The sequence below is a fragment of the Macaca mulatta genome, chromosome 16 (assembly GCF_049350105.2).
Source record: "Macaca mulatta isolate MMU2019108-1 chromosome 16, T2T-MMU8v2.0, whole genome shotgun sequence".
Lineage (NCBI taxonomy): Eukaryota > Metazoa > Chordata > Mammalia > Primates > Cercopithecidae > Macaca > Macaca mulatta.
This window is the reverse complement of record NC_133421.1, coordinates 92800550-92815089: the sequence shown is the minus strand read 5'-3', so window position 1 is coordinate 92815089 and position 14540 is coordinate 92800550. Positions and strand designations below refer to the sequence as shown.

The 14540-nt window shown below is 56.4% G+C and overlaps 1 protein-coding gene across 50 annotated transcripts in view; it reads left to right on the top strand.

Moving 5' to 3' along the window:
* Positions 1-10586: 10586 nt before the first annotated feature.
* B3GNTL1 (UDP-GlcNAc:betaGal beta-1,3-N-acetylglucosaminyltransferase like 1) overlaps positions 10587-14540 on the top strand; it is a 149334-nt gene continuing 145380 nt past the window's right edge. For 28 of the 50 annotated variants that reach the window (XM_077973470.1, XM_077973471.1, XM_077973459.1 and 25 more), the window contains exons 1-3: positions 10587-10656; positions 13527-13643; positions 13742-13841. In XM_077973470.1, the coding sequence (XP_077829596.1) occupies positions 10642-10656; positions 13527-13643; positions 13742-13841 (232 nt within the window). In that variant the 5' untranslated portion in view covers positions 10587-10641. Of the gene's footprint in view, positions 10657-12083; positions 12223-13526; positions 13644-13741; positions 13842-14540 lie in introns of all 50 variants that reach the window. The other 22 variants (XM_077973467.1, XM_077973458.1, XM_077973463.1 and 19 more) reach the window with 1 other exon arrangement.

Genomic DNA, 14540 nt, shown 5'->3' with positions numbered 1-14540 from the left:
CTGCCCCGGGGAGAGATGGTACAGGGGCTGCAGGGCTGGGTGCTGTGGTGAGGAGCACCTCCCTCCACGGGTGGGCCACTCCCAGGGTGAACATGGAGCCAGGTCTGAGGCCGGGCCTGCACGGACGGCAGCCAGGAGCCTCTCAGAGGCACCAGAGGCACGGCCAGCACCTCTCTCAGCTCCGGAGATCTCTTAAGTTCACAGCCTTAATAGAATTCCACCCATTTGTCCAGGGGGACGACGTGCCTCGGGAAGGAGCGAGAGAACGGCTCCCGCTCAGCCCCCGCCAGGTACCAGCAGAACAGTGTGAGCCCGGTACCTGGTCAGTTCCAAGAGAAACCCGAAATCCAAACGTGGGCTTATGTGGAATTACCTGACATTTGGGTCACTCTGCAGCCCGCACAGGCGTGTGGAGCCAGAGGGAGCCGGGCACGTGGGGAAGCGGCCGCACTTGGTTTGCAGCCCCGGCTTGACCGTAGAACAGGACGATGGAAACTCTGGGAGGGCCTGAATTATTACCTGACTTCACAGATCAAAATGGCCAGATAATCCAAACCAGCAGTGCACACCTGGCGTTTGGCAATTCCACACCCACCTGTGAGATTCACTTAAGCATTTTGGAAAGTTTGAGTTATTTCAATAACAGAATCCGTATCTAACCAGATGTGGGTGTGAGGTCAGTCGTAAGCGTTTGCTGCAAGGGCCGATGCGCTGGCATTCTCTCAGGCGCTCCTCCTTCAGCCCATCAGCGGTTCCTGGGCACCAGGCTCTGCTGGCCGCCACCCCCATGGTGCACAGCAAAGCCACGCAGCCGCGGAGCTCCTTCCAGAACCAACCAAATAAACAGCAGGACTTTAGGGGCCAGGGTGAGGGGGAGAGCAGGGAGGGAGACCTTTCTGTGTGGGTCTCTGTGCTGTGTGGCCATGGGCCATGTGACAACAGGGCTGGAACTGCCCGGACACGGAGCCTGTCCTGGAGTCCATGCCTGCCGTCCCTCCTTGCAGGGGTGGACAGGCTAAGGCCTTGCTTCTCAAGGAGCTTGGTCGGAGACCCTCCCACACCCCATCCTAGGGAACCGTCTCCCTCCTCAAGCTGCTGCTTGGGACGTTCCCAGCCACCTCATCCTGGCGCCATGGCCGTAACCGGCTCACGTGCTCACTGGACTCTGCCAGCCACGGGGAGTTGGCAGTGGACAGGAAGACTCTGTCCCTGTCAACAGGCGGTCAGTTCAGAGAGACGGAGCTGGAGGCCACTTAGCAGAAGGACCTCCTGCAAAGGGACAGGCAGGTGCCAGGGACAGCCCTACGGCACGAAGGGGGACAGTGTGTCCGTGCATGAGCTCGAGCTTCACAAGCTGGGCCGCCAGGTTGCCTCTCGTAGCTTAGGACAATTCGGGCTGGATGGCCCCAGAGCCAGGTCCTGGGAGTCAGGAGTTGGTCGGGGTACCCCAGGCCCCGCGGTTGTGAGGACAGGGCCCAGCCCCGACTGTGCTGGACGCCGTCTGAACCGTGCAGGGGCCTGAGATTTTACTTCCAGGCTAACAGGCCTGCCTGTTTCTGGGGTGCTGGCAGGAGGCACCAGACGGCTGGGGCCAGAGACAGAGGATCTTATCACTCGCGGCAGAAGCAGAACCAGAGGGTCAGCACGCTTGAGTGGGCTCCCAAGCCCCTTCCCCAGCGGCGAGGTGCGGGGGCTCAGACAGATGCTGCCCATGCAGGGGGCTGCCCACAGGAGAGGCCCTCAGCTCTGGGAAGCCGTTGCTGTCCAGCAGGCAGACAGTGTGCCAGCTCTTCGTCCCAGAGACGGGCATCGGTCACCGTGCACACACCCCTAAGAAACGACCCCGGGAACAGGCGCTGGGGCTTACATTCCTGGCCCAGCAAGGTGGGCAGGAGCAAGGGATCGGGGAGCAGCGTCTTCCAGGAGACACCGGGCAACCTTTGACACAGCCTCAGACAGTGGGTTCGGGGAAGCCGCTGGGGGCCGGGTGCTGACTCTCCCCGGCACAGAATACCGTACAGGCCACGGGTTTCCGGGCGGCTGCTGGCACAGTTCCCCGTCAGCGGGTGCGGGTCCCACCTGCCTTTATGGCCCTGGTGGCCTGTGGAGGGGGCAGCGGCACTGCCCAGGGCCAACAGGAAGCCTGGTGTACGGCTGTGGGCTGATGGTTCCTCCCAGGGTGACCGTTAGGCTCCGCTCCCTGCCTTCCCCATGCTCTCGCTGCACCTCCCCGCCCCAGAGGGGAGACCGCTGGGTGGGTCCCACGGCCAGAGCCCACCCTTATGCTCTGCCTTTCCCCAGCCCCGCACACCTGCCTCAGGAGCGGGCCATGCACCCCCGGGCCTTCTGCCGCCAGACCCAGTTGTGCCCAACGATGCTGTGAGTGTCTGAGGCTTCCTCAGGAAAATGTGGAGAAGATATTAACACGGGTGAGGAGGCTTCTGGGCATCCTTTCGGTGGAGGGCCAGGCGATCCCCGGGTTCTCTGGTGCTGCAGTGGTCAGCACCTTCCTCATCTTTAACAGAGCCGTGAGACAAGCTCCCTGAACACCCGAAAGGCGATGGCCACACACAGGAGCCCACAGAGGTGCAAAGAAACTCGTTAGTGGAGACGCTGCGAATTTCCACCAGTGGAAGAGAGGATCCGAAGGGGAGGTTTCAGGCCCTGTGGATGTTGGCTGGTTTGGTGATGACTTGGGGGACACGTTCCAGGCACCCCAGCGGATGCCTGAAACCTTGGATAGTATTGAACCCTGTAGAGACTGTTTTGTCCTATATGCACATCCCTTTGATAAAGTTTAATTTGTAAAATAGGCACAGTAAGAGATTAACAATCACCCATCATAAACAGAGTAATTATAACAATCCATGGTAATAAAAATTATGTGACCGTGGTATCTCCCTCTCTCTCAAAATATCTAATTGTGCTGTACTCACCTGTTTTCCGGGGTGGAATACAGACAACTCCAGTCGGGGATACCGGGGACAACTGTGTTAGCAAGTTCATTTCAGCCCGATTGCCTAAACCTGTGGATTTTCCTTTGAACCAGTTTTGATATCTTCCTGCTCCCCCCATGAATTAATAAGTTAAAGAAAACCTTTGACATAACACGTGTATTAGTCCATTCTGGCATCGCTATCAAGAAATACCTGAGTCTGGGTAATTTATAAAGAAAAGAGGTTAAATTGGCTCAGGCAAAGCAGACGCAAGTGTCTCACACGATAGGAGGAAGAAAAGCGAGGGGGAAGGTGCCACACACGTTTAAACCAGATCCCGAGAGAACCGTCACAGGACAGCACCAAGGGGATGGCACAGATCCAAACCATATCAGCGTGTGTTCATTTTATATTTGCATGTCAATATTTTACTTTTTTGAATTGCAGCTTTTAACACTTCATTGTCTGATACAACAGAGTCTCACCAATTAAACTTATGAGAGACCCGTTTACAAACCCCCACCAGGCCCTTGTTTATGAAGGATATTATGAGACATTTCGTCATTCAACGACACTTACGAGCACCTGCCGTGTGCCAGCGATGAGCAGAACAGTCTTCTCCTCATGGGGCCACCAGAGGCTTCTGAAACCGACCAGCAAGTCACAAAAGATCCCCGGAAGAGGTGATGCTGGAGCCTGGCTTTGAAGGACAAGTAGGAATTCACTTTAGGGTCCTACCTAAATGAGGGGGTGTTGAGAAGGACAGGGACTGGGTGGCTGGAACCACCCACAAAAGGGCAGCCACGCTGTCCTGAAAGTGTGGGGACACGGACAGCTGTCACCAGCTGAGCCTGGATTCAATCTGCGTTTTGTTTGTTTTTGAGACGGAGTCTTGCTGTGTTGCCCAGGCTGGAGTGCAGTGGTGAGATCTCGGCTCATTGCAACTTCTGCCTCCCAGGCTCAAGCAATTATCGTGCCTCAGCCTCCCAAGAAGCTGGGATTACAGGCATGTGCCACCATATCCCGCTAAGTTTTATATATTTAGTAGAGACGGGGTTTTTACCATGTTGGCCAGGCTGGTCTCGAACTCCTAACTTCATGTGATCCACCTGCCTCGGCTTCCCAAAGTGCTGGGATTATAGGTGTGAGCCTCCGCACCCGGCCAGACCTGCATTTTGGAAAGATGGCCCTGTTCACTGTGGATACGCAAGACGGTGAGGCAGGGAGACCCAGAGGTGGATGTGCCAGGCAGGCCTGGCCTCACAGGGACCGTGGCACGGGGCAGTAGAGGTGGGTTTTAAGGTGGTGGATCTGCAGGTGCTGGGTGTGCCGGGTGGCGGTGGCTGGAAGCCTCCAGGCCTGTCCTGGTGTGGGATGCCCAGGAGGTACCTCAGGTGTGTGGAGCAGGTTTCGGGCATTGGGATCAGGGTTGTGCCTCCTACCTGGGGGTGCCCGGGCCAAGTCCGCCAGAACAGGGGCCTAAGAGTTCAGAGGGCACCAGAAAAATGCAAAGACCCACTGGCACCAGGCAGGTCATGCTCTGTGAATTTGTACATTCAGGCTTTTGGTACCCAAAGTCGGTGTTTCCACGGGGACAGGACCCGTCAAACGGCCACTGAACTCTCCTCTAGCCCGCAAGAGCCAGTGTGGGTCTTGGGCAGCTGACAGCCTCCGGAGGGTGCATGGATGGGCTGGGCAGCGGCATCTTCTTTGCTGGGCACGGCACAGGGGACCAGGCCGGGGTGCAGCTGCATTGGCCACACTGTCTGCTGCGCAGGTTCTGAAGGGCCGTCTACGTGTGCGCTGGGGACAGGGCCTTCCCCCAGCAATGGTGCCCCAGCAGCCTGCTGTGAGCCCCGCCTTCCGCGTCAGACTCACACCGTCCTCTTTGGGTCACCAGGGACTTTGGGCTGAGCCCTGCACCTTTAGTAGCTGAATAACCCATATTTGTTCTCAGGGCCTGGCCCGGGCTCCCCTGCCCCAGCCTCTCCGGCCCCTCTCATGTCCCACGTGGGCTCTTAGGACTCCCTGTGTAGACAGCACCCGCCACCCCACATGAGAACCACGGACTGGTCTTTCCCTCCAGACTGTGGCAGGCACCACAGCGAGAAATGCGCTTTCTATCTGGGTCCAGCACACTCTGGCATAGAACGTGCAAAACCAACACAAGCTTTACAAATCAACGCAGCTCTAACTATACGAGACAGACTCAGATTTTATTTTTAGGAATTGCCAGTTAGAGCCCAGTGTACTGACCCCATGACCCCGGTATAACAGCCACGACCTGCAATTTGAAAACTACCCTGGGCCCTGGCACCGAGCCCATCCCAGAGAGGATGCACAGGAACGTTTGGACTCCATCCAATCACGGGGACGGCTGGGCAGCCAGCTCCTTCGGTGATCCGCGCCAACACCGCCCCTGCCTCCCTGCCGACTTGGTGGGCCAGGTGCACGCAGTGGCTTCTCAGGCCGGCGGTCATGTCTGTGCACTGACTGTGTGAAGCCGTGCACTGAGCACCCCTCAGTCAGCAGCACAATGTGGGGAGCGGTGGTGCGGCTCCCCAGGTCGGCCAGGCGTCTCGCCCGCATCGGCCAACTTGACTTTTGCCTCCACTTTGCCATGAGGAATGGATGCCTCTGCGGACACCGCGGCTGGCATGCCAGGGCCACCTGCCCAGGACGTGGCAGAGCTGAGAGCAGGTCCCAGTGTGGCCCCTGGACTGGCTTCACGCACTGTCCAGATGCGGCTTCTCCCACGGCCTGGCATCACACCTGCTTCTCAGCCACCTGCTTCTCAGCAGCTGTCTTCCATGTGAGCTGACAGGGCCATCTGGGGAGGACGCCCGAGGGAGGCCGAGGCGGATGCGGGGGCAGCTCCAGCTTTGACAGTGACGTCAGGGGCACTACGGGGCCCTCACAAGGTCTCATGCAAGACGCAAAGGTGCCCTGGAATGTCCTGCTTCCCATTTATCCTCAGCATTCTCTCAGGCACCAGTCGATCCCAGACCTTTCTCCCACGTGTGAAAAACGTTGCATATCTCATGAGAGTGAGTTCCATAAATCTCGCTTGGAGCCCCCACGAGACACCTTCCACTCCTGTTTAGGAAAGTGTCTAATTGAACACGGAACATTGTTCAGCACAGGCCTTTCCTGTCCATGTCAGCGGCTAACACAGGTGCCCCCACATTGAGCGTGACTGGGGCTGCACATTCAGCGTCCGCAGGCACCTGCCACCCACCGCGGATTCTCTCCAGACTTGGACAGCTGTGGGCTTAGATCACCTCCGAGCCCGCCTCGAGTGCTGAGTGTGCAGCAGGGCAGCTCCGGCTCGCGGGGCTGTCCCTGGAGGTGAGGCTCCGTCTCATTGCACATCTCCTCCTCCTGCCGGCCCGACAGCCGGCTCCTCTGAGTCAGCGCGTCCCACCCTCCGGGTCCTAACTCCAGTTCCTGCAGAGCGGCCTCCGCTGTGAGAAGAGCCTCAGGCCTCGGGACACCTGTGGGATCCTGTAGTCACCACCCCAGGGCCAGGGGAGTAAATGCCCCAAGGAGCAGCTCCAGCTGACAACAAGCAGAGGCCCCTCGCTGCCCAGAGGGAACATTCTCCAGGCTTGTGGAGGTCCAGGGTCCAGCCCTCAACGCGACCCTCAGCACAGTGCGCTGGTCCTGGCCCGCTCGCTCCTTCCCGGCCCCTGCCCCAGCCTCCTGGGCATGAAACGCTCCATGTACAAGCTCCCGACTCCGGCTCCGCGTTCTGGGCTCGGGCGGGACGGGGGAACCCAAGCAAACATTGTCCCTGGTACTCGATGCTCCCCTAGAATCCACAGCCAGCATCTGCCTGGCTGATGACGGAACACTTCTTGTGACAGGAGCCTCATCCCTTCCTGCAGGCCGGGGAAGGAATGCACTCTGGCTTCAGGTCAGTCATGCAGCACTGGGCTTGAACGAGGTATCTGCAGTGCTTGGAAGTTTGGAGAGGCTCAGTCAGTCGGATCTCCTTCTCTTTCCAGAAGGCCTGAGGGTGCGGGTTGGTGGAGCCAACACCGATTGCCGCCTTGTACAAGGCGCTGGGCAGGGCCTTGGTCCTTCCAAGGGGCCACATGGGGCTGTCCCTTCATGTCACAGAATTTCAGGGATCTGCAGAACGCCATCACCTCGACTTCTCTGTCCAGGCTCTGCAATTCACAGGCTTGACTTTCCTTCCGTAGCCCCCGGAGCTCCGGTCCGGTACACCCACCCCCAATTCACCACCATCCCCCTGAACCGATATAGGGTTTTCCTGTGCAATTTGAATCCCCAACGGGTCTGAATCCTAGGAATGCGGGTGGCTGAAAAACGGAACTCGAGGGACCACATCCGCACTTGGTCTACTGTCCTGGAGACCTTTTCATTTATTTTTTGTAGATTACCTTTTTAAAAAGCATGGGCTGCAACTCCTCAATGAGCCACTAAATCCACATGGTGAGTCACGGTCAGCCTTTAAATACCTGACACAGAGTAGAAAAGATGACCTCAGTGCACACGGCTGAACAGCCCGGATGCCCTCGTGGGCTGCTTTATTATGGGGTGATGTGGTCACCACGCGCAGAGTCTCGTACGGTCTCAAGTGACCCCGACCTCCAGGCGGCACCCACTGCCTGAGGGAGGTCGAACCAGGTCCTTTGAGGTTCATCCCCCTGGAGACTTGGGCACACGAAGGTCTTGGGGATCAGGCTGTCTCAGGAACCCGTCTGGCTCTTGTCTTTCAAGCTCGAACTCAGCCTTCACTAGCTGCACTCACAGCAGAATCATTCTTACTGGGGACCCAGTGTCCCCCAAGTCTAACACCATCTGTGCAGACCTGCAGGGAATCTCTGCCTCCCACCAGCACTGAGGGGCTGCTGTGCAGTTCTTCGATTTGGAGACCTGGGGTCTTGGTCCATTTGTGCTGCTGTAACAAAATACCTCAGACCATGTGATGAACAAACAACAGAAATGTGCTGCACACAGTTCTGGAGGCCAACAAGTCCAGGATCCAGGCGTCAGCAGATCTGGCGTTTGGTGACAACCTGTTCCCCAGAGATGGCACCTTCTATGGGTCCTCACATGGAGGAAGGGACAGAAGGGCACCCATCCATCTTGAGAGGAGAGCCCTCACGGCCCAGTCACCTGCTTAAAGCCCCATCTCCCAACCACATCACCTTGGGGGTTACGTGTCAACATATGGTTTGGGGGGACACACACATTGAGACCACTGCACCTACTCCAGGCCCCTGGCAATTGGTACTGAGGCCTCTCCATATAGCCAGTATTCACCAAAACTTTTGCATAAACAATTAAAAATAAAGAAAACTGGTCATCTGCAATGGCTCTCACTGGTAATCCCAGCAGTCTAGGAGGCCAAGAGCTCGAGACCAGTCTGGGCAACAGCGAGACTCCATCTCTACAAAAATAAAATAAAATAAATAAATATAACTGCCCACTCAGTGAACCCAAAGCTGTGGGGTGTCTTGCGTCACTTCCTCCGCTGCTGCCCACATGACGCTGTTCATCTTTCCTCACCACCTCACTTCCCTCTGAATGAAGACCACACTACCTCAACCCAGCCAGCTCTGAGGTCCCAGGCCCCCCGTCCTGTGCCTCTCCAGGGTGTCAGTGCCTTCGGTCCAGGCCCTCTGCCGGCCTCTCCCCGAGGATCTTCCTACTGCCAGGGCAGTGATCTCAGGCCCCACCACCCTTGGATTTCAGGACCCCGCCCCTGCAACCTTGCATTTCTGAGATGCACCTTGGCACTTTGAATGTTCCCAAAGAGGAGATTCTAATCAAATTTGAATTAGGGGGAAGTCAGTGAAAAGCAAATTTCTGGCAGCAGGAAATGTGCAGGAAGGAAGGTGGGAGGCAAGCCCAGTTCTGGATACCATGTGCTTGGAGGTGCAGAAGCCACCTGTGGCCCCTCACCCCTGGCCCTCACCACCTTATCATGAGTCTACAGTGCATTCTGGCAGCTACACGGCTACTCTTTACCAAGTCCTTTCCAATGAAGTGATTCCTCGTACTCCGACTTCTGGAGAACATGAGGTCCTTGGAAGCAAATTCTCAGGTTGCTTTTGCTAAACTGTAAATAAGGCTGCATTTCCACTCATGTGACTTAAGCATTCCACTTGCAAAACAGGCTTTGCAGACAAGGAGGCAATTTAAGGAAAAAAAAATCATCTACGAAGTGATGTTTAACAGAAGTTTGGCTTTGTTGTAACGGTTAATTGACAGAATGGTTTGCATTCAATCTTAGTTTTACACAGTCGAGGATTTGTCCAGGAAGGGCTGTGTACAGCCGTGCTCATTAATTGTGAATTACTCATTACTTCAGATCAGCTGGAACAAATCACAAGTGGGCTTAATCTCTGTGTGCAGACAGCACAGGGCTAATGGCAGCAGTCCCTTTTACTGACCTCCACGGCCCTGTCCCCAGTCAACCTCCTCCGAGCAGGGAGGTTCCAGAGGCCTTACAGCCGCCTGGGAGACCTCTCACGGCAGGCCGCTCCCCTGACAAGTTCAGGACTGCTGGGGTTCCCGGCCGCGCGTTCAGGACTCAGATCTGGAGATATCCGCTCTGCGCTCCTCCAGTACAAGGTTAGATACAGATGGGGCCTGGCCTGTGTTCCCGGCAGGGAAGGCCACCTCCAGGCTCCTCCAGATTCCAGCCGCCTTCTCCGGGTTCCCAGCCCTGCAGTTCCCAAGGCTGCATGGGGAGGCGGAAATGAGGGCAAAGGTGGAGGGTACCGGGAGCCACTGGCGTCATGTCTTTCCTCGGGCACCCCTTCCTCCTGCGGGACCTCCCGGTGGGGTCAGGGCCTCACTCCTGGGCACCCCTCCTCCTGGGGGGCCTCCTGGTGGGGTCAGGGCCTCACTCCTGGGCACCCCTTCTCCTGGGGGACCTCATGGTGGGGTCAGAGCCTCACTCCTGGGTACCCCTCCTCCTAGGGGAGTTAACCCCGGGCACCCCTCCTCCTGGGGGGACATCTCAGTGGGGTCAAGGCCTCAGCCCTGGGCACTTCTCCTGGGGGATCTCCCAGTGGGGTCAGGAACTCACCCCGGGCACCCCTCCTCCTGGAGGATCTCATAGTGGGGTCAGGGCCTCATTCCTGGGCACCCCTCCTCCTGGAGGACCTCACAGTGGGGTCAGGGCCTCACCCCTCACCCCCATCCCGGGGCCGTCGCGTGTCCTGCACGCCCTGCTCTCCCCACTCCCCTCGTCCTTCCCGGTCAGGTGGCACAGCCCGGGTGAAATGCAAAGACTCTTTTACACATCAGCCTCGTTTGAGGCTTTACAGCAACCTCCAGGCCGCCTGGCTGGGGTTTGCAGCGCGGCGCCCTCGCACAGCCCCGCCTTCCCCGCGGCGGCGTCTACTGGGGGACCAGAGATCGGGACGCACGCCCCAGGGGCCGGCAGGAGGCTTCCAGGGGCCGAGGAGGCCGCGCCAGAGGTGACCCGGGCCGGGGCGTGGCCCAGGGCGGAAGGCGGAGATCGTGACCTCCCGGCCCCGCCCCACGCAGCCCCGCCCCTTCCACGCCCCGGCGGGCAGGCCCACGCCGATGGACGCCGCTCTGCACCAATCGGAAGCTGCCTGGTCTCAGACCCACCTCCTGGTGCCGCCCGCGCAGGCGCCGTAGGCCGAAGCGGCGGGACGAGCGCGGCGGCGTGGGCGGGGCGTCCGAGGAGCTCCAGGCCATGCAGGCCCACGTGGTAGGTGCCAGCGGGGAGGGCGCCCCGCCGCTCAGCCTGGGTCCTCGCGTCCCCTCACCCCGCCCTCCAGCCCTCTCCCGTTCCGGGCTCCGCAGCCCCGCACCCCCTCTCGGGCTCGCCTCCGGAGCCTCCACCCTGAGCAGCCCTTCGGCCCTGCGGGCGAGCGCGGCTGCGCGTGCGGGGGCGCTCGGGATTGGAGCCCACGGGGCGCGGCCGAGATCTGCAGCTCGGGCTGCGCTTCCTGCTCCCAGTCCCGAGAACGCTGCCTCCTCACCGACCTTCCTCGTTCTGATTTTGAAGCTTGGGGGCTAGGAGCTCAGGCAGTTCCTCGTTCGCCTTCGCCCTCACCTGGTCGTGGGGTGGACGGACGGCTCACCTGCTTCGTCCCCGCCCGCCTGCGCCGCGCTCCTTCCCCGCGCCCGCACACCTGCCTCGCTCCCGCCTCGCTCCCGCCTCGCTCCCGCCTCGCTCCCGCCTCGCTCCCGCCTCGCTCCCGCCTCGCTCCCGCCTCGCTCCCGCCTCGCTCCCGCCTCGCTCTCGCCTCGCTCTCGCCTCGCTCCCGCGCACCTGCCCCGCCCCCGCGCACCTGCCCCAAGCCTGCACACCTGCCCCACGCCCCACACTCGTGCCCCGCGCACCTGCCTCGCCTCCGCACCCGACACACCTGGTCTGCACACCTGTCCTGCGCTCCACACATCTGATCTGCAGACTTGCCCCACACCCTGTACACTGTCCGCACCCGCACACCTCCCCATCCGCACACACCTGTCTGCACATCTGTCCGTGTGCCCACACAACCCCGCGCCCCACACATCTGCCCTCACACATTCCCGGCACACTTGCCCATGCCCCGTATACCCGTCTTGTGCCTGCACCGCTGCTTCACACATCTGCTCTGTGTCCTGCATACATGCCCGTGCCCTACACCTGCCTATGCACCTGCCCTGCGTACCTGCCTGCATATCCCACACACCTACCCGCAACCTGCTCAGTGCCCACACACCTGCCTGCGTGCCCAGCACTTACCCCAACACCTGCCCTGAAAACCTGCCCACAAGCCCCAAACACCTTCCCCATGCGGCCGGGAGAGTCAGGAGCAGAGGCCCTCGGGGTTCAGACCCAGCCAATAGACTGATAACAGTGAACAACCGCAGAGGTGTAGGATCAGCAGTCGCCCAGAGGCTCAGCATGTTTCTTTCTTTTTTTTTTTAATTCCAGCCTTTGTTCTTGTTTATTCCAGTCTTACTAAAACTGGGGACAGATTAATCAAGATCTATCTTGGATAGAAACATTATCTTTTGTAGATCTTGAGAAAAATTATTTCCTTCTTTTCCTTTAAGTAAATCCAAACTAAGATAAATTTGTAAATAAATTAGGGAGCTCGTTTTATTCTTTTTTTTTTTTTTTTTTTTTTTTTTTTTTAACAGAGTTGCACTCTCGTTGCCCAGGCTGGAGTGCTGTGGCATGCTCTCGGCTCACCGCAACCTCTGCCTCCCGGGTTCAAGCATTTCTCCTGCCTCAGCCTCCTGAGTAGCCGGGATTACAGGCATGCGCCACCATACCAGAGTAATTTTGTATTTTTAGTAGAGATGGGGTTTCTCCATGTTGGTCAGGCTGGTCTTGAACTCCTGACCTCAGATGATCCACCTGCCTTAGACCCCCAAAGTGCTGGGATTACAGGTGTGAGCTACCGCGCCCGGCCAGAACTTGCTTTATTCATATAAACCTAAGTCCAGGAAGGGATAGAGTGAGGTTTCATTTATAAAGAACTTGGCTAAATTGTGTTTTCAACACAATTTCAACTTTTCTTTTTTGGATGTAAATTAAGGGTGAGGACAGACTAATATCTGAGTATTGCTCTGTATCACTTAATGTTATAATGTATAAAATTAAGACTTAACTCCTGTTAAGTCAGTTGTTTTGCTGGCATTGGGTTTCACTGGTTTTACTCCATCCCACTTTAGAAGTTTTGGTTTTGGGCTTCATGAGAAAAGGACAATGCTAGTGCCAAGTCAGCTCGAAACGAAGGTAGAACAGAGGAATCCAGAGATGGACCTCAGGACTCCCATTTGCTCAGCTGGGTTCTCTGAACGCTGCCTGCCCGATACTTTGTTAAAACATTGTTTTTTGTGAGCCAGGGGTTACTTAAAGGGGTTACTTTGTTGCAGATTTTCTAACATGGTTTGCTGAAATGCTTATTCCACCTAGAAAATGACCAACCAGTTATTTCCATCAGTGGGTTGGAAGATACCCAGATACTTGTTTCAACCAAAATGATGTTTCTGATCAGTCATTGGAAAACTTATGATTTACCATTGAATTGGGAACAGTTTGATGCCTTTCAGTTTTTTTGTTTTTGTTTTTGTTTGTTTTTTGTTGTTGTTGTTGTTGTTGTTGTTTTTGAGACAGAGTCTCGCTCTGTCGCCCAGGCTGGAGTGCAGTGGCGTGATCTCAGCTCACTGCAGCCTCCACCTTCCAGGATCACGCCATTCTCCCACCTCAGCTCCCCGAGTAGCTGGGACTACAGGCGCCGCCACCATGCCTGGCTAATTTTTTGTATTTTTAGTAGAGATGGGGTTTCACTGTGTTAGGCAGGATGGTCTCGATCTCCTGACCTCGTGATCCGCCCGCCTCGGCCTCCCAAAGTCCTTTCAGTTTTTTTTTTCCCCCTTTCAAAAGCATATGGAAGGCAGTTCAGGGAAAGCTAAGGCATAAAAAATCTTATGAGCATGTTAAGAGCCTGGAGAGAAGGGGTGGACACCTTTTGTTTGTCACGGCATATGTGCGGATGGTGAAGGGGAGGTAAATTAGAGCCATGGAAAGGGAACTAAGTTTACACACTTCTATTAATCCATTTTTTTAAATTCCAGTCTATTATCCTCCCAGTCCACAATGCTGAACCATGGCTGGATGAATGTTTGAGGTCTGTTTTGCAGCAGGACTTTGAAGGCACGATGGAGCTGTCTGTTTTCAATGATGCCAGTAAGGTTTGTATCAACTTCCTATCGGGTGACTCAGCCCCAGTGTCAGCAACGGTTGACTCTTCTGAGGGCAGTTTCCTGACCCGCCAGCGTTCTGCTTTCAGGACAAGTCTGGGGCTATCATTGAAAAATGGAGAGTGAAACTGGAAGATTCTGGTGTCCACGTGATCATTGGGGGGCACGATTCTCTTTCTCCCCGAGGCGGTAAGTAAACATGCTTCGATTATTAGACTATAATTCGTGGTTTCTTATCAGCTTACATACTGAAACAGTTTGGTGTTGTTCAAATACTGACAAAAAGTATCCTGGTGGTAACTGGGTCTACCACTTATTAAGAACCTAGTAGAGGCCAGGCGTGGTGGCTCACAACTCTAATCCCAGCACTTTGGGAGGCCAAGGCAGGCAGATCACTTGAGGTCAGGCGTTCAAGACCAGCCTGGACAACATGGGGAAACCCCATCTTTACCAAAAAATACAAAAATTAGCCAGTTGTAGTGGCACATGCCTGTAATCACAGCTATTTGGGAGGCTGAGGCAGGAGAATTGCTTGAACCCAGAAGGCAGATGTTGCAGTGAACCAAGATCATGCCACTGCACTCCAGCCTGGGTGACAGAGCAAGACTCCATCTCAAAAAAAGAGAGAGAGAGAAAGAGAAGAAAGAGGAAGGAAGGAAGGAAGGAAGGAAGGGAGGAAGGAAGGAGAGAAAGACAAAGAAAGACAAAGAGAAAAGAAAGAAAGGAAAGAAAGAACCTAGTAGACATAAAATTTCTTCTTGTTAGGTAGGGATTTATCACTATGATCTGACTGTGTCCACCTCCCCCCAAATTCATATTTGAAACCCCCGGGGTGATAGTATTAGAATGATGTGAGGTGGGAACTTTGGGAGGTGATTAGGACATGAG